This window comes from Camelus dromedarius, chromosome 9 (assembly GCF_036321535.1).
Source record: "Camelus dromedarius isolate mCamDro1 chromosome 9, mCamDro1.pat, whole genome shotgun sequence".
Taxonomy (NCBI): Eukaryota; Metazoa; Chordata; class Mammalia; order Artiodactyla; family Camelidae; genus Camelus; species Camelus dromedarius.
Genome location: NC_087444.1, coordinates 45,393,332 through 45,417,791, shown reverse-complemented (window position 1 = coordinate 45,417,791; position 24,460 = coordinate 45,393,332). Strand labels below are relative to the sequence as shown.

The 24,460-nt window shown below is 51.9% G+C and overlaps 1 protein-coding gene across 3 annotated transcripts; it reads left to right on the top strand.

The window, feature by feature from the left end:
* The first annotated feature begins 796 nt into the window (after positions 1-796).
* Positions 797-23,940, top strand: CES1 (carboxylesterase 1). 3 transcript variants are annotated; one of them, XM_064489156.1, is made up of 14 exons: positions 797-906; positions 3,707-3,911; positions 7,537-7,681; positions 10,001-10,134; positions 12,325-12,478; positions 12,804-12,908; positions 14,763-14,867; positions 15,194-15,238; positions 16,229-16,369; positions 17,934-18,014; positions 18,273-18,420; positions 22,055-22,186; positions 23,215-23,287; positions 23,565-23,940. In XM_064489156.1, exons 1-14 carry the CDS (start codon positions 855-857, stop codon positions 23,746-23,748), a joined length of 1,704 nt encoding a protein of 567 aa, XP_064345226.1. In that variant the 5' UTR covers positions 797-854; the 3' UTR covers positions 23,749-23,940. The 3 variants fall into 3 exon arrangements, with proteins under 3 accessions (XP_064345226.1, XP_064345227.1, XP_064345225.1); XM_064489157.1 differs by having other exon boundaries at positions 3,704-3,911; positions 15,194-15,232; XM_064489155.1 differs by having other exon boundaries at positions 3,704-3,911.
* The last annotated feature ends 520 nt before the right edge of the window (positions 23,941-24,460 follow it).

Below are 24,460 nucleotides of genomic sequence, written 5' to 3'. Positions count from 1 at the left end.
GAACTCCTCCAGGAGATGGAACATGTCTTGAATTTATCTTTGTATAACACTTAGCATAGTGCCAGACATTTGGTAAATGAAGTGTGAATGAATAAATGGAATAATGAATAAAAGGAAGGAAGGATGGATGGGAGGATGAATGAATGAATAATTAGAGCAAAGAACTATGGAGAGGTGGAGTTCCTTCCTGTAAGAACATTTGGTCCAAATATCCCTGCCCTGGTGAGGTGATGGGTTCCCTGATCCTGGAGGTGTGGGACAGTAAGTTGAGTCTCTTGGCAGGAATATTGTAAAGTTAATGCAGGAATCAGAAGGAGACTGGATGAAATTTAAGATGCTTCCAAAATAAGAGCATGAAACTCTAGGGAATAGAAGCCCAGGGAAACCAAATACCCTAGCTTGGCAGCTGTGGGGTTAGGAGTCGTTCTGAAAGTTTTCAAGTTGTTCTGAGGACCCCAGTCCAAAGCCTCCCCTTGTCTAAAGGCATCTGTCTGCTTGTACCTGCCTTTGGGAAGCTCACAGCGCACCACGGTTAGAGTCTGGGAAAGGAGAAACGCATACGAAACAAGTTGTCTAACGACTCTGTCACTGACTGTAATCAAAGAGTTTAGTCCAGGCTCTCCTTTTGAAAGAAGATTAACTCTGGGTGGGCGTGGCTTACAGGCCCACCGCGTCTTTGGAAGGGTGTCTTCTGACTAGGCTGTTGCGCTGCTGGGGCGGAGCTTTAGAGGGAGCTGGGGGCTGAGCTGGTAGGGGGCTGAGCTGGTAGGGGGCTGGAGTTAGGGGGCGGGACCCCAAAAACCCCTCGGAGCAGCTTAGACACCTGCAGGCACGGGAACTGCTATCCTCCAGCTATGTGGCTCCTCGCTCTGGTAGTGACCTCCCTCGCCACTTACGCAGCTTGGGGTGAGTCTTCTTGAAATGCAGATACCAGAGAACCTTTGGAAAGAAATTCCTGTCTGCGGACGAGGTGGCAGAGATCAGTACAGGATAGGGGTGTGACAGGTTTGGTTCTGCAGCAGTGCATGCTCTACGGACTTAAACAGTCTAGTCCCCAGCCAGTCCCCGGCCGCAGGAGACACAAGGGATGGTAAACACCCTGGACTCAGCTGCACGCCCCACACCATAGGAGGACAACCTGCTAAACTCCAGGGTCCCAGCTGACTACTTGAGAGACCTCCATATTTTTTCCTCCTGATTATTAGTATGGATATGGCCAAATCATGGAGCATAGCTCATACCGTCTCTGGAAACAGTTTGTGGGTTCACATCCCAGCTCAGCACTTGTTAGTACTGTGTCCTTAGGCAAAGGACTTCCTTTCTCTGTGTCTTGGTTTCCCCTTCTATAATATAGGGGTGACAACTGTATCTACCTCATTGGGCTGTCCTGAGATTGAAATGGATTGTTGTTTCTAAAGAGTGCTTGGAATAGGGAGAATGCAAAAGGGATAAAGGAGTTGTTTCGAAAGACAGTGTATTAATAGACAATTTGGAGGTCAGGGGCCAATTGCCAATGAAATGATAGCTTGTTGCTCTCAGTTCCCTGGAGGAGGGGCAGGTGCAACCATGCTGGGCCACAAGGAGGACCAGGGGGCAAGGGAAAGAGGGAGGAATCTGGGGCAAGAGACTTTATCTTGGTTGCTGGCAGAGAAGACCAGATGAGTGGGTTTAGGATTGGCAACTGGCCAGTTGCAATGGGCTGTGGGGCACAGGGCCCACCCACACTTGTCAGGTCCTTGGCCCTGGAGTGATCAGGGTAGGAGGATGGTGGCCTGGCGTGTGAGAGCCCAATAAAGAAGGTGGATGAGGTAGAGGCTCTGGCGTGCTGGAAGGGAAGATGATTCCTATCTCTAGGGAGTGGCTCACTCTGGGAGGGGTAGTCCCTCCAGAGTCGGCAAGACCCCAGATGTCAAAGCATCAGGATACAGACAATAAATGCACAGGGAATGCAAGGGGGCAGCAAGGGACCTAGAATGCACCTGTGCCATTTTATAGATGGAGAAACTGAGACTCAGAGAGGGAAGTGTACTTGACCAAGGTCAAGTGGAAAGTTGGGCTCAGGAATGTCTCTCTGTCTCCTGAATCCAGAGCAGTGCTCTGGCCATCAGTCCCCTGAGAGTCCAGGCCCCAACTGGGTTCTACCTTTTCACGAGAGGCGTGTGTGAAACTGAGTGTACGAGCAGAGTAAGAACCAAATTAGGAGTGGGCTACCCCCTTACTGCTGGTTACCCGCTGGCAGGGCTGTGCCATTTCCACCCTGAGAAAGTCCATGCTGGCTGCCTCCATTGCCTCAGTTTCCTCACCCGTAAAATGGGTATATTAATGCCTCCCCAGCAAGGCTTTTGTGCAGACTTGTTGAAATGAACTGGAATGCGCATGTGGCACAGAGTAAGCGCTCAGTTCATAAACATTACATATCACAAGAGGGGTCACGTCTGCGGCACCATTATTGCTTACGCCTCTCAGCCCATCACCCCCTTTGCACCCTTGCCAACTGGGCTTCTGTCCACTTCATGTCTCTTCAAGGTTATCACTGATATTCTTCTATCAGACCTTTTCTGTTCTGGCCACATACTTTGAGGGAGATGTTGACCTTTTGTCTGTATCCAAAGGGGAGCAATTGGGAGGATGAGAAGCTAGAAATCATTTCCAGTTGTGATGCTTAAAAAAGTGAAGCTATTGAGAACGGACAGGAGAAGACCTGAGGGACAGACATGAACACGTGTCCCTAAGGCCACCTGCATGGGAAAGTGTGGGATGGTCCCAGAGCAGGTGGAGGCAGGCCTGGTGTGGAAGCTGCAGGGAGATGGGTTTCACTCAGTGAGAAAGAGACGTCTGCTGCACAGACAGAATCTGACGGCAGCTCCCTGGGGAGGGCCCTGCTCAGAGCCCCCTCTTGTGTCACTCTACTGTACTTTAGAACAGATCACTCTTGCTCATGTATAAACTGAAAAATGTCCAAATCACTGGCCTGGCATCCGAGACCCTGTGACCTGTCTCATTGCCGGATTATGTTCCACTGCCCGTTCCCCCACCTGCTCCAAGGGGGCCCATCGCTCCCCAGGCAGGCCTTGCACTTTGCTGTCCCAGGGCCTTGCCGCTGCTCAGTCTCAGCTCCAGCTTATACCTTTATATTCGCTCTCCCCTCTGCCTTTGTCACTCCTTGCATCCATCCAAGGTCATTGCCTCCATGATGCCAGCAATCAGAGGGCCTCCCTCCCCCTTCTGTCTCCTGTGGGGCCTTACTGGTGCCCGTCCCGGGACGACACCCATTTCCACGCCAGCAGTAGGGCCAGGTGTGCATGTGTGTGGCTTTTTCTCCCTACAAGGTTCACACTCTGAGAAGAGGGGCTGCTTATTTTTCATTCAGTTTCCAGCATTCAGCTAAGCACCGGGAGCCAAAGGTAATGTTTCCAGAGGCTCCTAAGAATGGAAACTGACTGCCTTTGTCATTCCCAGCCCCTCTCCTTCTTGTTTTATTTTTCCCTGGATGCTGATATACCTCCAATTCCAGTTCCCTCCCTCGGGTAGCCCCGTGAGCTGGAAGGACAGTTCACCCCGTCTCTCTTTCACATAAGAAGCAACGGGGGCCTGGAGAGTGGAGGGGACTCATTCAAGGTCACATGCAGAAAGTGGCAAGACGCCCTGGAATCGAGTTCAAACCTTCACCAGTGACGTGCCCTCGTTTGCTCTCAATGTCCAGCAGGGCAGCCCCCCTCGCCGCCCGTCGTGGACACGGCGCAGGGCAGAGTCCTGGGGAAGCACGTCCGCTTAGAAGGACTTGCACAGCCTGTGGCCGTTTTCCTGGGAGTCCCTTTTGCCAAGCCCCCTCTCGGATCCTTGAGGTTTGCCCCGCCGCAGCCTGCAGAACCATGGAGCTTCGTGAAGAACACCACCTCCGACCCTCCTATGTAAGCCGGGGTGTGGTTTGGCGTCTCTCGGGGGGGATGTCAGCCTCCTAAGGATGCAGGTTGGAGCCAAGGCAACACTCTGCGTGGCTCATACTTTGTTCTGGAATCCTCAAGATACTGTAGATCCTGCAAAACGTTCCAGAACTCTCACAGCATTCTAGAGCCCTGCATTCCACTCACATTCATTGAGCAGCTTTGCCAGACATCTTCTAGTTTCCCGGGATCCATTAGTGAACAGAATAGAGATCCCACTTCATGCAGTTTGCATTGTAGCAGGGAGAGACAGACACTAGACAATATGCAGATTAACAGATTATATAATATGTTTGAATTTGATAAGTGCTTTGGAAAAAATAGAAATTTGAGCTGGTGAGGGGTTCCAAAATAATGATTCTGTTAACCTAAAAGCATAAAACAACCAGATATGTCACCAGCAAAATGGAAGCAGCAAAGAATTGGAACTGGGGACATGCAACTATGGTGAACCACATGCAAGCCTGGTAAAACAAAGGAGAAGGAACTCTTTAATAGAGGAGAAGGGGAAATTGGGAGGGACTGTTATAAAGAAAAAGTCCGCTGATGAAAACTGGGATTTTAATAAGTAGTGGCTGTTAATTGGCTGAATGACAGTCACTCATTGGCTGAGCTGTTGTCAGGCAAGGAGGAAATCTTCCTTGAGGCTAAGTAGTGTCACGTTTGGCCAGAAGTGAAAAGTACATCTCTTCCCGGTGTGCTCTGTATGAAGGTGGAGTGGTGCGTTCCTGAGAGCTCTCCCTCATGACCTCTGGATTCTATTTTAGTGAGGTTTCCCTTCGTTAAATTTTCACAGTTCTCTTTATTCTCCTGTCTTGAACATAGCTGGAGAGTGGGGTGGGCCAGGAGGTGTATGTTGGTAATACTTTGGGGTGTTTACTGGGCAAGCTCTCAACTCCCAGGTGTGTCTCGCTACCTGATCACAAGCAGAACACTGGTTGGTGTGTTCTAGTCACCTGACCAAGTTGGGCAAGAAGGCTCATAGATGGCCCTCGGGACACTGTGGATCTATGCCAGCATCGATTCAGATCTTAGCTACCTCAGCAAGACATTTCTGAGCGTTCCCACAGTCCTAGCTCTAGCTACACTTTCTTTTCTATTTTTTTTTTTTCCTTCTCTACTCTCCTTACTCCCTTCTTTCCTCCCTTACTTCTTCTCTTTCTCTTAAAATAATATTCACTGTTTTTATTTTCTGACTACAAGTAATAAGTACTACATACTTATTACAGGAAAGTGAGACAGCACAGATAAATAAAGCTACACAAATGAAAACCACAAACAATTCCATCAACCAGAGAGAACTGCTGTTCATATCTTGGATTCTGTTTTTCCGGCCTTTTATCTGTTGCACACTTTCTCCCTTAAAATGGAATCACATCCTTTTCTGTACCCAGTTCTAACGTGTGTATGTGTGTTTTTCCACACCAAAAAGCAATTCTTCCACACCGTATGGGTGTCCAACAATTCTACTAATTCTGACAATCTTTTCCCAAAGATAGGATCGGATTCCATAGGTTCAGGGCTCAGTCCCATGATACTGCCCTCTGCTTCAGATGCCAATTCCAAGTCCAAGTTACTTAGGCTTCTGACCAACTGGCTGTAAATCAGAGGTTCCCATGACCCACCTCCTTGAATCTAGTAATTTGCTGGAGCAGCTCAGAGAACACAGGAAACAGTTTACTCGCTAGATTACCAGTTTATTGTGAACGATATTAAAGGATACAAACCACTAGCCAGATGCAGATATCAGTAAGGTGAGGTCCCTGATAAAAGAGCTTTCATCCTCCTGGACTTTGGAGCCCAGCACGATGGCACTTAGAGATGAGGTCAAAACTCACCTCCTTAACACAACTGTATACACTTTTATTGCTCTTATCACTCAGGAAATGACAAGGGTTTTAAGAGCGCATTGGCAGAAACTGGTCAAAGATCAAATATATATTTCTGATTATATCACAGTATCAAATCACATTACACACATATTTTTGGATGCCTGTTCTGCTCCTTAAAGTATATCGTGAACATTGTCTTATGTCATCAACTTTCACAACCTGACATTTAATAGCTGCATTACATTGGGTATTGAATCATGTATTATTTCTCCAGTCTCTTATTTGACATCCTTAATTGTTTTTGATAATAAATTAGCACTGTGATGAACATCTTGGAACTAAATATTAGTAAGTATTCATGAACTAATTTTGAATATGTTCCAAGAAATGACATTTCTGAGTAAGAGTATTTTTTAAATTTTCCTCCAGAAATGTTACAACTATTCAATTGATAAATGAGCCTCCATTAACTGAATTTTTGGCAATGCTTGAGGTTATTAAAAATGGATTTTTGCTGTTGAATAAGAAAAATAATGATAATACTACTTACTATCATCATTATACATATAACTCTTCTTTTTATTGTGTATTTGTCTGAATACTAACGACGTTGAACTCTTTTTCCCTTTTTTAACTTTGGAATTTCTTCTTTTATGAATATTATGCCCGTTGCCTTGGTGATCTGGGGTCAGTTCCCCCCGGATGGAAATTAAGAGATTATTGTTGGGGCTCTGACTCTGCCACTTGACAGCTGAGTCATCCCAGCACCTTAGTGCCTGAGTTGCCTCATCTATATACTGGATGCAGTGATGCCTGCTTTCTGGGGACATTGGAATCCGGAAATGTGGCTAATAATATTCCTGGAAATAAGTAATGCATAGTATGGCTCTTCCTAGCTGTGTGACGTTGGGCAGATTCTGTAGCCTCTCTGGCCTCATTTTCTCAACTGTAAAATGTACATAATAATAGAACCCATATTATGAGGCTGATCTGACAATTAAATGAGTGAATATATAAGGAGTATTTAAAATAAAGATTGGCATGGTAGGAGGACTCAATAAATCTTACACATTATAACCTCCGTTGCATCTTTAAGATCTATTGATGGGGCAACCAATAGTGCTTGTCCCAGCTGGATAATGATAGCATGTGAATTCTGCAAGACCTTTATAGAAATCACCCCCATCAGTTATACCTGGGAGACTGGGGCCCAGAGCAGGCAAGGAATTCACCCAAGGAAACACAGCAAATCAGCAGCTGAGGCAGGACTAGAACAGAATTCTCCTGATGTCGCCTCGTGTGCGTTTCATCCCTGAACTGCTGCACGCTCTAAATGTCTGCCGTTTGAGTGATTTCTCCTGCTTTATGAAAGTCTCCCGTGGACTATGACATGCTTACCAGTTGGTAGAATATGGTCGCCCTACAGATCCCGGCAGAGAGCCGGCCTGCACCCAGGGCATACAGGAAGTGGTCCTGTCCCAGGCTCATCGACACAGAGACTAAGGCATCCCAAATGATCTGGGAAGGAAAGAGGGTCAGCTCTCCCCACACATGATCCTGGGGGACCTTGGTGAACCTGAGAAGCCTCCATTTGATGCCCCAGGTACCTTCCTGCCCAATCCAGTGTCTGGAGTCTGGTCAGAACAACTATATTTACTGGCCTATTCCTGCCAGTCCAAGGCCCAGCCTGACACAGGAGACGTTTCCTTGCTCAGCTCTGATTGAACCTCAAGAATTCTTCTCTCTCCTTGCTCCTCCAGGTGCTCCCAAGACCCAGTGACCGGGCAGATGCTCTCAGACTTCTTTACCATCAGAAAGGAGAAGATTAAACTCCAATTTTCCGAAGACTGTCTTTACCTAAATATTTACACCCCCGCTGACTTGACGAAGAGAAGCAGCCTGCCCGTAAGCAGTGGGACCACCGGTTAAGGCTGGTGTGGACTGGAAGCGATGAAGGCAGTGCTGGGTGGGGGCATCCTGGACCAAGGCTGTTTCAAGGGACCAAGGGCTCCCATTACCTCCACCAAACCTGACATCAGAAAGCACAAGTTTTCTATACCTCAGTTTCCCCCAGTCGGGGGAGGTTTGCTGTACATCTGCATGGCATTTTTAATATTTCTGAGGTCTCTCATGCTAATAGGGCAATGATTGCTCTAAATTGTAAGATTAGGAATCTGATACCCAGAGCAGCTAAGAAATAATTTCCAATAAAGTTAGAGCTGGAAAGAATCCTAGAGGCAACCCAACACCCCAGCCCTTCCTTTACAGATAGAGAAACTGAGGCCCAGAGAGGGGAAGGCGAGGTCGCAGAGCAGGTTGGCAGGACCAGAGCCCAGGTCTCTGGTACTCAGACCACGCTCTCTGACTCACGAGGAAGGGGAGCCTGTGTGTGGCCTCTTCTCAGCACATAGAGACCTTCTCTGACACCTGTCAGGGTCCCAGTGTCGCAGGTCGGGAGGCAGAGCCCAGGGCAACCAAGAAGCACTTCCCTTCCTCTTGGCCAACTATCTGAGGTTTTGTTGAAGCTAATTTCACTCCCTAATTGTCTTTGGCCCTGGCTGATGACCCAGTGAGTCAGCATTTCCAGAACAATTGGAGGCCCAGAGAGGCAGCAGCCTTCCAGACTCAGCCTGGAGGGTAGGGGCTGGTCTGCCAGAAAGGACAGGCCCATGGGGTAGAGACTGGAGGGGTGAGAGGGCCCAGCCCTCTCCAGCGCACCCCGTATGGTGCCTGGGGTTGGGGGAGGGCATCTGTGACCTTGTGACTATGGGCTGGCCCTGCACATGCTTGGCTCAGAGAGGTGGGGGCAGCAGTTCGTTCCTTCATTCACTCATTCCTTCTCCTGGTGTGCACTCAGTGCCCCGCACGCACAGCTAGAACTGGGGGTTAGGAGAACGGAGGAGCCTAGAGCCACGGCCACACAGCCCTGCGCTCCAGGGTCCTCCCACCTGGGCTGCGCACACCTGGGCTGGCTGCTGCAGCACATCGCTGCCGGGCAGCGCTGGGCTCGGCCTGGACTCAGAGGGGACTGCAGACTCAGTCCCTCCGCCCGCAGGGAGCCTGGGGTCGCAGGTGTAGCAGGACCAGGGGCTCTGGGGACCTGGGGGATGGAGAACCTCTGCTGACGGACGCCAGCTCTAGGACTACGGGGTCGGCCGGGAATCCCGGCTCCATGTTCACTAGCTGGGAGACCGGGCTCTGCTCCTCAGCACGGGAGTAATCCGCCACAAGTGCTCAGTGATGAGCCTCAAGCTTTTTGTCAGGGTCGGGCACAGCACACGGGGCGGGTCCCCCGACGCATTAGTGAGGGTGGGAGGGACGAAACTCCTCCCACCCCAGCAGCCACCCTCCCGCACCGCGGCTCAGCCTGTGGCCACTGGAGCCAGACTGGCCGGGTGCATGTCCTGCCTCGACCCCCTGTGAGCTGTGTGGCCTCAGGCTGCTTAAGTGTCTCCCTTTTCCTGTCTGTAAATGGGACAATGGTAGTCCCTATGTCATGGGTGGTTTGTTTTTAATGCGGAGGTAGTGCTTGATGCGTAGTTCATTTTCAAGTTCCTTTTTATAATTTATAATTTTATAATTATTACACTGTTATTGCTTTAGCCATTCCCGCTTCCCTGCTCTTTTAATGCAAGAGCCGTGACTTATGAAGTGTCTGTCCATTCTCACCCTCAACTCTTCCCACAGTTCCTGGACATAGTAGGTGTTCAGGTCGTAGTCATCAAATGATGGAAACCTGGAGGAGGTGGCTTTTAGGCTGGGCTTCGGAGGCTGGGTGGGATTTGAGGAGCAGAAGAGGCAGCAGGGAGGCATATGAAGACGAGGTACCCCCAGGGCTTGGGCTTCTTGACAGAATCCTCCGTGCACGTGAGAAGCTGAATCGCCACTCCAGAGGTCACTAAGGTGAAGTGGGACTGCAAGGGCAGCTGCTGCCCCGTGTGCTGAGCGGGGAGTCGGTCCAGGAGTGAGGACGGTGGGATGCTGGGGAGAAGTTGGCACTCTTAGCCTTGGCTGTTCCCGTGGTACTGCTGTCAGGACAAAGAGCCCTGGGAGGAGGTGGCACTGGGACTGGGGAGACAGGCAGGGGCAGTCAGGGTGCTCTGAGGGGGGTGGTGGCCTTGGCCCCAGCTGGGAGAATGGGTGGGTGACCAAACCAGGCAGCCTCTTGGGGTCCTCCCCACCTTGGCTTCCTGTCACCAGTGTGGTTGCTCCCTCCCCGTCCAGGTGATGGTGTGGATCCACGGAGGACGTCTGGTGATGGGCGGGGCATCAACCTATGACGGGCTGGCCCTCTCTGCCCATGAAAACGTGGTGGTGGTGACCATTCAGTACCGCCTGGGCATCTGGGGGTTTTTCAGGTAAGACACTGGCCTCTCCTCATAGCACACTGACCCCCAGTGTGAGGGTGTTAGGACTCAGCTCTGGTCCTGCAAGCCCTCAAGGGGATCTTTGCTAAGTTTCCTAGTAAGGCATCCATGTCCCCTATAGCAGGGCTCCACCTACCCTCTTGTTCCCCAGCCGCCCTGGCCCAATTGCTTCTGAGCTTTTGCATATAAAACGCCTAATCTACCTGACAAACTCCTGTCATTCCTGCAAAGCCCAGCGCAAATATTACCTCCTGCCGGAGACTCACCTGTGGCAGCTGTGCTGCCCTTGCGTGTCGCAAACCTCGAAGATGCGCGCTAACGTGCAGCGCGGCACTCAGAGGCCTGGCTTAGCGGTGGAGGGGCGCGTGGCCGGAACTGGGAGGTGTGGGAGCATCTGACCCCCGTGGGCACCCCTCCTGGGAGGGATGTTGCACTCACGCCCTTTCTGGAATTTGGCACGTGCGCGAGGGAAGGCTTGAGTCTCCTGCATGGCGTCTCTGTGGGGCAGGGACAGTGTTTCCTGCAGGCCCAGTTACTCAGTCTTTTCTGGAAGCACCGGCCCCAGGACCTCTTACCCTGAGATGGCTGATGGGTGGGCTGGGGGAGGGGTCACCTCACTGGAAGGACCTAGGGCAGGAGGAGGGTTATCCCAGCCGAGTGGTGTCCAGATGTACCTCCATCACTGAGACCCCTCGTCTTTTCCCCCACAGGCATGTGTTATGCTCTGTTTTTTAGGACAGCTGCACATCACTCCGACTGCTTCCTCTCGCCCAGCCACCCCTACCCCTCAGTCAGGTTTTCACCCCGTCCAGACACCAGACTGCTCTGGTCCAGGTCACCAACCACCCAGCAGCTCTTGGCCCAACCTTGGCATCATGCACACATGGTCCCCCACGGCTTTTTAAAGCTTCCTTCTCTTGGCTCCTGGTCACCTCCTCCCTCTGCACTGCTCCTTCTCCGCCCCTTCCCGACCCTCCTCCCCGTCTCAGGCCTCCTCCGTGCGTCTCCCTCTCTGTCCTACTGGTGCTCCTGAGGTCACTCAGGGACCTCCAGTCTCCGTATTTTTAACCCCCATTTCCCATTTGAAACCTACGTGCACATAATTAATTAGCTCCTGCGACTCCATGGGACATCTGAGGGCACCCGCCCTTCCAGGGACAAACCTCACCCTTGACCCCCCCCCTACTGCTCCCCGAAACACTCCTGCTCTCCCCACTGGGCCTCCTGCTCAGCTGCCTGCAGCCCCACCCCCCGTTACTCAGGATAAATCCTTGTGGTCACCTGGACCCTTCTCTTTTCCTCACATCTCATGTTCACTGACCAGCAAATCCTCTGGGCTCCACCTTTAAAATATTTGGAATCCAGCCACTTCTCAGCTCCTCCCGTTGAGTCACCTGCTCAAAACCCTCTGTGTCTCTCCCCTGGATTGTTGTGATCACACCTGCTTGCACAACTCAGTGACCTTTATACCATGTCGGATCCACACGTTAGCCGGAGTGATCGTTTGGGACATAAATGGAATCATGTCATTCCCTACAGTGGCTCCCACCTTACTTACAATGACATCGAAGTCCTTGCCAGGGTCCTCAGGGTCCTCTGCATCTGCGCGTCCCACACTCATCCTTGTTCCCTGTGCCCCAGGGCCTTTGCTCTTTCTATTCCTTCTGCCTGGGATTCCCTCCTTTGGATATTTGCAACTTTCATGGGCTCATTTATTCAGGTCTCTACTCAAATGTCACTGCCTCAGAGTGGTTTTCCTTGATGGGGTGATCTGAAATAAGACTCCCAGCCCCTCTCCAGCCCTGCGGGTCCCCTCGCTGTTTTGTTTTCCTGAATGCACTTTCACACCTGACGCTGCACTCCAGACTCAGCCGTGTACCAGTTCACGGTGTGCGGTGTGAGTCTGTGGAGTCAGAGATTTTACCTGTTCTGTTCTCACAAGTGCTTCAGCTCCCAGAACAGTGTGTGACTCACAGTAGATGCTCAGGAAGCAGGCGCGGGACAGATGTGTAGACCCTACAGCAGAGCGATGCTGCAGGGGTGGGAGGCAGTGAAGACCCCAGTGCCAGGGCTGTGGAAGCCCAGTCTTTTCCGGAAGGCTCACCCAGACCCCCAGCCCCATCCCGAGATCCCTGCCGTGACATCTCTGCTCTCAACCCCGCCCTGTCCTTGTACTCACAGCACAGGGGACGAACACAGCCAGGGGAACTGGGGTCACCTGGACCAGGTGGCCGCCCTGCACTGGGTCCAGAAGAACATCGCCCACTTTGGAGGAGACCCAGGCTCTGTGACCATCTTTGGGGAGTCAGCTGGAGGGGAAAGTGTCTCGGTTCTTGTGAGTGTTCCTGGCCCTGACGTGGCTGCTGATGGGACCCCTTGCAGACCAGCCCATCTAGTCCCGGGCCCTGTACTGACAAGACCCGGTTCAAGGCTGACCCTGCTCCGTTCAGCATCAGAGATTCTGGAGAGCTAATGGCCAGCTCTCCTGTGTCCCCAGGATGCTCAGGGCTCAGTTTAGTGTCCTGAGGCCAGAAGAATCTCCAGCCCCAGCTGGGCCCCGTGGTCTCCAGGGGAATGGCCCAGGCAGAGCTGGGAGTGAGGCAGCTCTTGAAGACCCCTCCCCTGAGCATCAGCTCCCTTTCTCTCCACTCCCTTCCCAGGTGTTATCTCCCCTGGCCAAGAATCTCTTCCACCGGGCCATCTCTGAGAGCGGCGTGGCTTTCACTGCTGGCCTGGTCCAGAAGGACATGAAGGCTGCCATGAAGGTAGATCTCACACTGGACTGTCCCCACTCCCTTTGCTCTGCTCTCCTGGAGTTTTGGGGGGCCTTTCTTGCTGTGGGATGCAGCTGACGTCCTCAAAGAACCACAGAAGTGGGAAATGGCTGAGCGGGAAGGGCAAGGAGATGCCTCACCCAGCCTCCCAGCTCTATCACTGAGCAAACTGGGGTAGAGAGTGGAAGCACATGCCGCAGTCAGTGAGGGATCAGCGCAGAACTGGACGCAAGCTCGTGAGTCTGGACGGCCAGCCCCGTGCACTGTCCACCATCCCCACTTCCCAAAGTGTGCCAGGTGGCGTTCAGGGCTGGACAGTGGACAAAGGACTGTCATCTCATCTTATCTCTACCAGGGTCTGAGTTCTGGTAAACCTACTGGCACTGCATGGGGCCTCCCTTGGGGCCTGTGACTGGGGTGGGTTCTTGGAGGATTCATTCAATAATTCATCCATTCACTCAACAAATAGCTTTGATATAGCCAGACACTTAGCAACCTCATGAAGCTCTGTTCTAAGGAAGGAGACAGATGACATAATTATACAAATTGTTAAATGTCAGCTGTGACCAGAGCAATAGAGGAGAGGTTCCTGATATAACAGAATCCAAAAGGAGTCCTTAGTCCAGTGTGGAAGGGGAGGTTATCAGGAAAGGGTTCCAGGAAAAAAAGAAAAAAAAAATCAATGCATTGAGAAAAGATAGATAAGTAGTAAGTTACTTGGTAAGAAAAGAGTGTCTAGGACGAGGGAACAGCCTGTGCAAATGTCCTGGGGCAGCAGGAAGTATCTTAAGTGAGACAGAGTGAGAAAGAGTCATGTGGTCAGAACGGGAAGCACAGAAGGAGCGGGGAGGGAGCTGAGGGTGGGGCCGGTGCCGGGGGCCATGCTGCATCGAAGTCTGGTGAGGACTCTGTCTTTATTTGGAGGGTGTTAGGAAGGCACGGAAGGGTGAGCCACAGGGAGGCTCTGCTGGGCAGTGTGCGCTGAGGAGGGGTCATGTAGGGCTGTGAGAGCTGGTTTGGTGGTGGGAAGAGGAGGCAGCCAGAATTACAGGGACTGGGTAGTAAAGAGGGGAGGAGATAAATGCACCAGGAACTCTTAGAATTTCTGAGAATGTTTGTCAGAATTCTTGGTTATAAAGAGTAGAAGCCTATTTGACCAGGCTAAGTCCAGAAGGGGGAATTGATTGGAAGGAAACAAAGTGGCAGAGATGAGGCTGGATTTTTCTATTAAACAGGATCAGAAATTGTCAGAATGAGGAACCTAAGACTCTTATTCTTGTTGTCTCTCTCTCTCTCCCTCTCTCTCTTTCTCTCACCCACTCTCTTCCTCTCCCTCTTTCTCCCTCTGTACTTTCTCTGTCTCTCTATCCTTCTGTCTCTTTCTCCCCTTCTCCTTGTGCTTTTTTATTTATTCAACAATTGCTTACTGAGTGCTGACTGTATGTGAGACGTGGGACCGGGCTCTGGGCAGCCCATGCTCACCCTCCCTAGTCCTGCCATGGTGGAGCGTGGCTCCTCTCCATCTGCATTGTCCCCTCTGGCTGCACTTTGCCAGTGTCTGGCCTCAGGCCAAAAGGCTCTCAAGTGGATGAGCTGAGATTTGAAATGAGACAGTGGGACTCTGGATTCCATGCTCTTAAGCCCCACTGCATGCTGTCTCTCTTTAGATGTTCAGGTTTGATAGAGGAGTGTAACTGGCATGATTGGAATTCAAGACACCCTGTCCAGAGTATTTTCTACATCTTTCGCTGCCTTTAGAAATTGAGGTTGGGACAGAACAGCTCGTTACTGATGGAGGGAAGGGACATGGCTCTTGAGTTCTCCTGTCACCTGTGATCTCTGCAGAAAATTGCGGTCCTTGCTGGGTGTAAAACCATCACCTCGGCTGTCCTTGTTCACTGCCTGCGCCAGAAGACAGAGGACGAGCTCTTGGAGGTGTCGCTTAAGATGGTAGGTACATGTGTTCTCCTGGCCACACAATCCCCGCTCCCCGCCTCCATAAACACAGAGTGGGGGTACCCTAAAGGAAAATTGGGATGTTATAGCCTGGGGGGAGCAAGAAGGGGAAATGGGTGGAGGGCAGGGCTGGCCCAAACAGACGGCCTCCCCAGAGCTCCCCACCCAGCCCACACCTACACCTGCTGCTCAGGCCAGGGCTCCCGGGGCCCACTTCATTTCGGCCCACACCTATACCCGGTGCTCATGCCTGGGTGAGCCCAGGTCCACATTTCCTCCAGGAAGCCTTCTCACCCACATGTCTGTCTTTGTCTTCACAGAACTTTTTCGGTCCTGATTCATTTTCAGATACCAAGGAGGTTAAGGTATTTAGTTTCTTGATTACACAGTTTAAATCTTCATCCCTTATGCTTCAGTTAATGAAAACGAAATCATGAAAGGCCCAGAGAGGGTCAGTGACTTGCCTGGGAAAGTAACACAGCCAAAGACCAGATGTAGGACTGGATTAGTTCCTCTGACTCTGAGTCCTGGGCTCTTAGTCATCAAATCGGTGTCCACTGGGCCCAGCCAACCTCCTCATCTTGTTTGCATTCCTACAAATGCCCCATTAGGAGAAAGCCAGACTAGAAACTTCCACTGTGGGGAGGTAGAGATGACCGGGGCGGGGAGCCTTCATGGGGAGCCCAGATCTCCTCCTGGGAGGCTGCAGGGCTGTGCCGCTTGCGCCGTTTGCAGGGCTGTGAGGAAGGGAGTCACAAAGCTCAGTCCTGGGGACACCACCCTCCGCCCAGCCACCCAGGAAACTCCCTCAGCAGCCTCCCCAGGGCCCAGGAAATGTCGAGCCCTTGTTTTATTATAGATAACCATTACACATAACTGATTTTTTTATAAACTATGTATACATATTACATATAGTACCTTGAAACAAAAACACACATAAAAAAGGTTGAAAAAATATGGCCAGAGGCTCGCAGGAACCTGACCCCGTCTTTCCCCGGAGCAGCGGCTCATAGTCACTGCGCAGAGTCCCAGTGACGTCCAGCCCCGAACCAGCACCAGTATCGAGGACTGACTGTAGCTGCAGAGCTGCACACAGAGATGCACACACCTCAGAGTGTATCCACGGCTTACTATGTATTTTTACACCAATTTGAGTGCAGGTTTGCTCCCGTCACCTGACCGCTGCTGGCCCCTGGTCAGAGGTCTGCCCTGTGGGGAAACACAGACTGGCCCCTTTGTGAGGACCTGAGGGTGTGGTCCCGCCCATGGGCACACAGGTCTGTGGTGGCCCTGAGCTCAGGCAGGGGAGAGGGGGACATGGCTGTGACACAGGCACGACGCTGCCCCCTCGCCAGAACCGTGCTTTCCTGCCCACGGTGGTGGACGGAGTGCTGCTGCCGAAGATGCCTGAAGAGATTCTGGCTGAACAGGACTTCAACACTGTCCCCTACATCGTGGGGATCAACAAGCAGGAGTTTGGCTGGATTATTCCAACGGTGAGAAAGTGAAGCCTCTCAGACATGCCTCCCTGCGCGTCCCATCACCCCTCCCACCTCTGTCACAGGACCCACCTTCTCCTGACCCCTCTCTAGGTCCAGGGCAGCTGTCCCCTTTGTACCAGCTGACGTTTCCATGGAGACCATGTCCACGATGCCCACCTATCACCTGGGAGGTGTGGCCGAGGGGAGCCACGTCCCCAAGCACTCTCTGATTATCCAAGAATCCTGAAATGTGGGTGCTGCAGAGAATCACTGGGCAGATGAGAACTCAGGGCTGGGAAAGGGAAAGGGGCTCAGAGTTAAGGCGAGGGGGCCTGGGGCCGGCAGCCCCTCCCCTTGGGCTGGTGCGGCCCCAGTTTCCCAATGAATCCCCTGCACAGGCACTCAGTCGTCTCACTGGAGAGACTGAGGTGCTCGCTTCCTCCTGAGTTAAAGCTGATCCTGAGTTTGGCAAGGGCCTTCCCTCCTGTCTGAAATCAACACAGCAGGACACTGGTTGACAGGACAACGGGTTTGACTCAGTCACCCCCCCCCACCACAGTAGGGACAGAGTCCAGCGAGGACTCACCCCAAATCTCTGAAACAAAAGGCTGGAGCCTGTTGAAAGCTGAGGAGGGGTGTCCTTGTGACTGGGCCACCTGGATTTGTTAGCTGGCCTTCTCTGGAGGGGACACAGACTTCTCCTGTCTTCGTGACGGGAGGCAGGGGTGTCACTGGTGCAAGGCACCCACCGAAGTGCGGTCTTTCTCCTCCCCAGGGACTGGGAGAGAGAGCGGGAGTGACCCCCGGAATGTTGGCTTTTCAAAGAGATCGCTCTCAGGTCCTTGAGGAAACAGTTTCGGGTGGAAGGTTGCCAGATCAAAGGGCAGAGAAAGGATTGAGAATGGCAAGGTTTCTAGAGTAACTGCTCTCAGCGGGGGTTCAGGGCCCTCTCTGCCTGTCACCAGGTTTTGGCTGGAACAAATAGTAAACTCTCCTGGGAGCGCGGAGCTTTCCAAGGGGACCTGGCGTCACCCTGGGGACACGCCTTCAGTTGCTTGTCACCTTGCTAGTCTGGTCAAGTCTCTTACTGCAGAGTCTGGATGGAGTCGTGTGCAGAGCCCCGTGGTCCTTCAGAAGGATTTCAGAGGCTGCACCATTGGCCCAAAGCCATAATGGCCGGATTTGGGGCTTCCTCACTTCCCTGACCCAGGCGGGGATTTGTGGGGTCTGTGTCACGTGCCCCCGAGCCCCTCCTTCAACTCTAGGCAGACCGAAACCTCCCGTCCCTGTGTCCGGGACCACTGTGGGGACCCCAGCCTGACCCGTATATGTGTGTACGTGTAAACCTCAAAGGGCTGGGGCAGCCTCCCTTAACAATTACTTTCTCTCTTTGCGCTTCTTGATTTCCGGATATAAAAGTCCACTTGATCCATTGATGTTGCCCAGCTCCTCAAAGACCCATGCCCGTCAAGACGTGACAGAGTGACCCCCAGCCTGAGTCGGTTTGGTCTGACCCCCCACATCGGTCCTTCTTGCTAACTGCTGACGTTTCACAGTTGCTCACCCTTTCTCTTAACAGATGATGGGTTACCCACTCTCTGAAGGCAAACTGGACCAGGAAGAGGCCACAGCACTCGTGCAGAAGTCCTACTTTCTCCTTGTAAGAATCCAGGAATCACAGGAACTGGCTGAGCCAAAAAAGAGGCACAGGGGCTTTCCCAAAGTGCAGAGCGTTTGACTGGGGCTGGAGGGTTCTGCTCCCATTTGTCTGCCTTTCCACCTCACCGCCAGGGGCTGGGGGTGGAGGGGTTGCATCGGGCTTGAGACACTCACCATAATGCAAGCTTTCGTCACTGGCAGGAGGAGCCATGCTGTTCACGAGGGCTTGGTGGTCACTTTAACTATTGTTCCATTTCAGAACATCCCTAAGGAACTGGCTCCGGTGGCTACTGAGAAGTATTTAGCAGGGACAGATGACCCTGTCAAAAAGAAAGACCTGTTACTCGACTTGATTGCAGATCGGGTGTTTGGTGTCCCATCTGTGAATGTGGCTCGTCACCACAGAGGTGAGTCCCAGACGTTGGACAGGAGAGGGAAACCGACCCCTCCAGCCTCACACGGTGTCCTGTCCTCACCCGCAGCATAGAGAGACATGTGGAAACTCCAGGGGTCAGTCCTCAAAGGTCCATCCCATAGGCCTGGGGTGGGGCACTGCCCTATGTTGGTTTCTACCAGAAGTAGACTCTGAGAAAATAATCTGAATGCAAGTCATTTACCTGGGAGGTGATCCCAGAAAATTGCAGTTAAAGTGGAGAAGAGACACGGGAAGATGAAGGCAGCCGATCCGTGCTGCACTGTGAAGCAGGGATCCAGGGTGGACGCCTGGAGCTGGGAGCTCTGGGAGTCCAGCAGAGGACACGTCTCATGGTTCACCCGAATGAGCGGCAGGAGAGCTGGGGTATTTAACCTCCACCTTTGACAAATTATTGGCTGAAGCCGATTCCTGAGGGGCTGTAAATTTCCCCCGGTGCTTTGACCTGCTGCACACATGGGCAGAGTGGTTTCTGGCAGCCAAAGACCTGAGGCAAAGAGCGACAGGTGCTGGAGGGGAAATCAGGCTGACACGTCCAGAAACAGGGGAGCTGCGATGCACCGTCAGCTCCTGCCACAGGGCTCCTCACCTGAACTACGTGATCTGTGGGGCCCCAGGGCACATCTTGGAAGCTGTGTCTTGGAAGGTATCCAAGGTCAGAGCTAGTTGCAAACTTCTTTGTTAACCAGTGCAGCTGGGGGTAGAGTGAAGCCAAGAATAGGAAGGAGTGAGCTTTGGAAGAGTGAGGGCAGGCGGTCTGGAGAATGTTGATGCCTGCAGCCGCCTCCTTCCACCTGATGTGTGCTGGTTCTGTCACAGGGGCCCCCAGCGTCACCCACGGCTGAGTGCGGGGTGTGAGGTCAGGGATGGAGGAGCTCACCTGGGGAGGAGGCGTCCCTTTGGTCATCACAGGATCCTGCTTTTCTAGGAGCCCTCCTTCACCTAGTCTGCGAGGCAGGAAATGCTTCTCTGTTCCAGAGCACTCTCTCCAACTGGGCTGGAATGTGTAGGATTTGGGACTTCATATGCATAATTAAAAGCAGCAACAGCTGACCTGCCGTGTCCCCAAAATACAGGTTCTGGTGACCACTTCCTTCTCCCTAGGGTCCCGATAGAACTCTTTTTCACCCAGGGGCTGCCCGGGGTCCAATCTATTCTTTCATAAACTTGGTCTTGGCTCCTGATACACCTCTGACCTGTGATTTCCTCTTCTTCGTCGTCTGCTGACCCAGTCATCCTGGACTTGTGTTTCATCTGACGTCTCATAGCTTTGAGTTCAGGGTCTTTTTCTCACGGACTTCCCAGATTTTATCAATGTTGTTCTTTCCTTTTCATATTTTTGTCTACTTGTCTTACCTTTCTATCAAAAAAATATCTGAATATAAAATTACCACCTTACAGCTACAGGGCTTTTTGAAAATATGTAAACACATGAAGAAGAAACTAGGTACTGCTCGTAATTTCTCTATGTAGAAGTATCTGCTGTAAATTTTAGACGCTTTTTTCTCTAATGATCTTTCTATGCCTTACATATAATTGAAATATTAATTTTAGATTTTATTTTTGTTGACAGAACCCTATTTTGTAGACTTCCTCAATGTCAATACAATTTCATAAAAGTCCATTATTTCAGGGAATAGTGCAGTACAATTTCCTTTAGGATTCCTGTCCTGGCTTCTCACACTTTGATGCCACAAGAGCATGATGCTCGGCCTTCTGTGCATATAACTTTAGCCACATCTCTAATACATTTCTTAGGAATCCTTAGTAGGCGTGAAATTGCTAGACTGGGTGTAGGGATATTTTAAAATTCTTGATACATGTTGTGAAATTGCTCTCCAGTGCATGAGGGTATGGATTTCTTAATTTTTTCATTTGCGAAACTCAGGCTGAAAAATAAAGGGAATGCTGCCAATTCCATAAGCCCCTCCTTACCAAAAGAGTAACATCACACTGTTTTAATTTGCGTATTTTTGATTGCTAGCTCTCTCCTTCCCTCTGCTTCTCTTGTTCCTAAATCTTATTCCTCAAATCTGTGCCCTACTTTCTTCTGAAGACTTATGTGGTGTTTGTAGGAATGTTATAAATCTCAGAGGTTGAAAAAAAAAAAGGAAAGAAGAAGAGTAGGTTTGGGGCAACAAGCTGCCAAAAATAAGTTCCCTCATTCACAAAAGGTCTCTCCTGTGCAGCTGGGTTCTGTGTCCTTTCTGACACTTCTGCGTAGCAGAGGAAAGATTAAACCCCGTCCTCCAACAACTTCTGCTTGAGCTTGAAGCCGCTGTTAATCAGTGGATTATGGGACCACAGAAGGGTTGCTTCCCCCAAAAACACCTCTTCCTAAACCAAGGGCGCAATGTTGGGGGGTGAGGGAAGCAACTGAATACATCAGTCTGCATCCTCCTGTCACGATGGCAGAGGCTGTTAAACAGCCTTGTGAGCGAGTATCTAATGACACGAAGAAATGATGACAGTCATACAATATAACAGACACAAAATCGTCGTAATTGTATATACACAAAAAGGCTGTGTGCTGAAATAGTCCCAGAGGTTTCTCTGAGTGGTGGGGCTATACGTCATCTTCTTTGTTCATACTCCTTTTTTCCTGCAGTTTACAACTTTGCTACTGTCCCAGTGGGGGACAAGCTGTAACATTTCCCCAACAGGCTGACTTGGGGCCGACCCTCCCTGGTCAGCGTCACTCTGCTGGGGGCGTGTGATCCCTGCGCAGCGCCCCCTAGACTGGTGGCCCGCCAACTGGCCTGGAAGGAGCGGGGATGGGCGAGTCTGCTGAAGCATCAGCAGGAAACCTGACATCTTCTGGGGACCTGGAGACGGGGGTGAGCGTGGGGGCAGTACCAGGACCTGCACACTCCGCTGGCCGAGCAGGAAGCAAAACATGTGAGGTGACAGAGGAAAAGGAAATGCTGAATTTCAGTTTCCTGAGACACAAGAGGCAGATTGTCCCCTTTCTGCGTAGGTTTGTATTTAAATATCCACACTTTCAGACCAGCAACTTGGATTAGCTTCACTCTCCTCGGAATAGGTGTGGAAAACACTGGAAACGCTCAAAAATGGGCAGAATACATGACACCTGTCGCTCCGCAGGTATTCTCCAAAGGAATGAAAACTAGCCTGTTATCAACGAAAGATGGTAGTGGACAGTGTATGCACAGAGGGCCCCCGTGTGAGTGCGTTAGAAGGGGCTCCTGCAGACTGGCCCAGTGCCCGGAGAGTGATGGTTACTTTGAATGGATCTAGCCAAGGGTTCAGCATTCATTCATTCATTCATTCACTCTTCATTCACTCATTCGTTCCTCAATTGCCTGGCTCAAACCCCATCTAGCTCCCTAACTGTGCACCCTTAGGCCAGTCACAACATTTTCCTGAAAGGTTTTCCTTCTGTTCTGCTGCTAACAGGCTTCCTGCAGGCACAGCGAGGTCGAGCACAGGGTTGGCGCTCACGACGGGCAGCTACTCTTACTGCTGCGATTGTTCCCTCAGGAGCAGACATGTCCCCAGTTTCCTGATTGCTCACGGCCCCCCGGACAGCGGGACACCACCCACGTGTGCGTCTGGTGACATGAACTGTGTGACTCCGTGTCTTCCAGATTCCGGGGCCCCCACCTACATGTATGAGTTCCAGTATCGCCCAAGCTTCTCGTCAGACATGAGACCCACGACGGTGGCAGGAGACCACGGGGATGAGATCTTCTCTGTCTTTGGGGCTCCACTTTTAAAAGGTGATGGCCCTTTGGTGACTAGAAACTTGGAGTTAGGATATGGGGGTTGAAGTCTTGGCTTAGTGGCCTTAGCCAAGTTCCTCCTTCTCTCCAGGCCTTAGTTTCCAGAATTCACCATAGCAGAGTTGAAGGACAAGTGTTCCCTAATTTCTGTTGCCCTAAAGTGCGTGATGGGGGATGTGTATCCCTGTGCCCTCACTGACGGTCAGTCTAAGAATCCAGACCCGGGCATCAGTGAGCCAGGTGGTGGGTCACCTGCAGGCCCTGCTCCGGGGCTGGATTCTCCCTCTCCCCACTCGCAGAGCACAGCAGACTGTGAGTGAGGGGCAGGTCAGAATTGCTGTTAACCTTGAATCAGGGCCAGTGTGTGTCTGTCTGTCTATCTCACCATCTATCTGTCTATCTATCTATCTAAAACTTATCACTTTCAATATTTGAATATATTTAGGATTCTAATTTATTAATATATCAATACATCTATTACTGTGTTAATAATCTATTAATGAATGAAGCCCTTTTCACAATGTCCTCAGTGCCTTAGCCATCAGCAGTTACAGACGACTTGTGGGGACACACCTCAGGGCTGCTCATGGCACTCAGTGCCTCTGGGCATCTCCTGGTTGGGTGACTCTTTGGGGACCTTGCAGCTTGGTTGTTTTCCAGATTCTGTGAAGGTGTGTGTGGGTGAAGGAGACTGAGGGAAGCCCCGAAGGACAGCACCCTGGGAGGTGGAGTGGCTGCAGCAGAAGCCCTGGCTGCGGCAGTGGGACCCTGGGTGGGGGGAGGGGCGCGCCGGGCACAAAAGACAAGGGCAGCAGCTTATAGATTGACCGCTGCCCTTTGCTGAGGCCCAGGTCAGGAAGTGTCACGCTTAAAGTGCACGTGAGTTACCAGGATCTTGTTAAAATGCAGGCTTGCCTCAGTAGGTCAGGAGGAGGGTCTCCGTTTCTGAACTTCTGACAAGCTCTCAGGGGCCGTTGCTGCCCATGGACTCACTGTGAGCAGCAGGGCTTGGTCTTCTCCCACAGGGGGCACCTCAGAAGAGGAGACCAATCTCAGCAAGATGGTGATGAAATTCTGGGCCAACTTTGCTCGGAACGGGTGAGCAGGTGGCAAGGCTGGAGCAGGCTTGGGAAGGCGCGGGGCGAGGCTGTGGGGTGGGGGCGCTTCCAACGTGTGATGGGCAAACTCCCAGCCCCGTGGCGTCCGACCTGAGAGCTCCCCAAAGTGGACAGGCTGCCAAGGAGACGGTCAGCCTCCTGTCTCTGGAGGCATAGGAGACGTTGGCAGAAGTGAAGCCAGGGGTCCCTGTCAGTCTCGGAGGGGTGTTGGGACCACACAGTAGCTTTGAGGAATTTCTATTTGATTCTGTTCCCAGGAATCCCAATGGCGAGGGGCTGCCCCACTGGCCGGTGTACGACCAAAAGGAAGGCTACCTTCAGATTGGCGTCACCACCCAGGCAGCCGAGAAGCTGAAAGCCGAGGAAGTGGCTTTCTGGACCGAGCTCCTGTCCAAGGAGGCAGCGAAGAAGGCATCCCGGACAGCACACGTCGAGCTGTGACCGGCGGTGCAGCTGGCCTTGGGGGCCTGTGGGAACCCGGACAGGCGTGTTCTAGAGAAAGTGTTTACGGGCCAGGGAGGCATCTTATGGTGGAGGCTGGGGACCCATTACTGGGAGTGGGCAGAGGTCAAGGAGTGGGGGTTTCTGTATCTGTGGCCTCAGTTTTGGAAATAAATGCTCTTGGAGAAGCCACGTCAGTGCCTGTGTCTTAGGCTGAAATTAAATCATCCTCCTGAAAGAGAGGAGGATGGAGGCAGAGGGCACCATGGGCAGAAAGTTTCCTCTGGCAGGTCTGGCTGGTCCTCTGGACGGTGGCTCGCTGCCTGGGCCCTGGGAGGTGCCAAGGGGGACTCTGCCTCTGCGCCTGTCCCTGGGCCTCAGTAGCTCCCACAGGAGGGCGTGGTGGTCTGAATGCAGCATCCCTCCTCTCCATGTGGAGATGGAGGTGGCATTGACTGTGGATATACCTGCTTTGGCAGGTGGGGGGTTGGGGTGGTTTGGGCAGTTGCCATGGCAACCCCAGACTGACCCCCCCCCATGCCGGAATGAAATTTCGTTTTGACCCCACTCTACTGCCTGTCCCCTGTCTACAGCTCTTCCTGCTCCCCATGCAGCTCCAGAGTCTGAATCCGACTCTCTCAAACAAACCTTCCCCCTCATTCCCAGCAGCTGTGAGAGGCCTGAGGCTTTAAAAATTCCATCAAGAGATATT

Excerpts from the sequence above, each read along its gene's own strand:
- CES1 (XM_064489155.1), top strand. The coding sequence starts at position 855 with ATGTGGCTCCTCGCTCTGGTAGTGACCTCCCTCGCCACTTACGCAGCT. Across the intron at positions 14,868-15,193 it reads TGGAGGTGTCGCTTAAGATG|AACTTTTTCGGTCCTGATTC; the intron begins GTAGGTACATGT and ends TTGTCTTCACAG. Across the intron at positions 18,421-22,054 it reads TGTGGCTCGTCACCACAGAG|ATTCCGGGGCCCCCACCTAC; the intron begins GTGAGTCCCAGA and ends CGTGTCTTCCAG.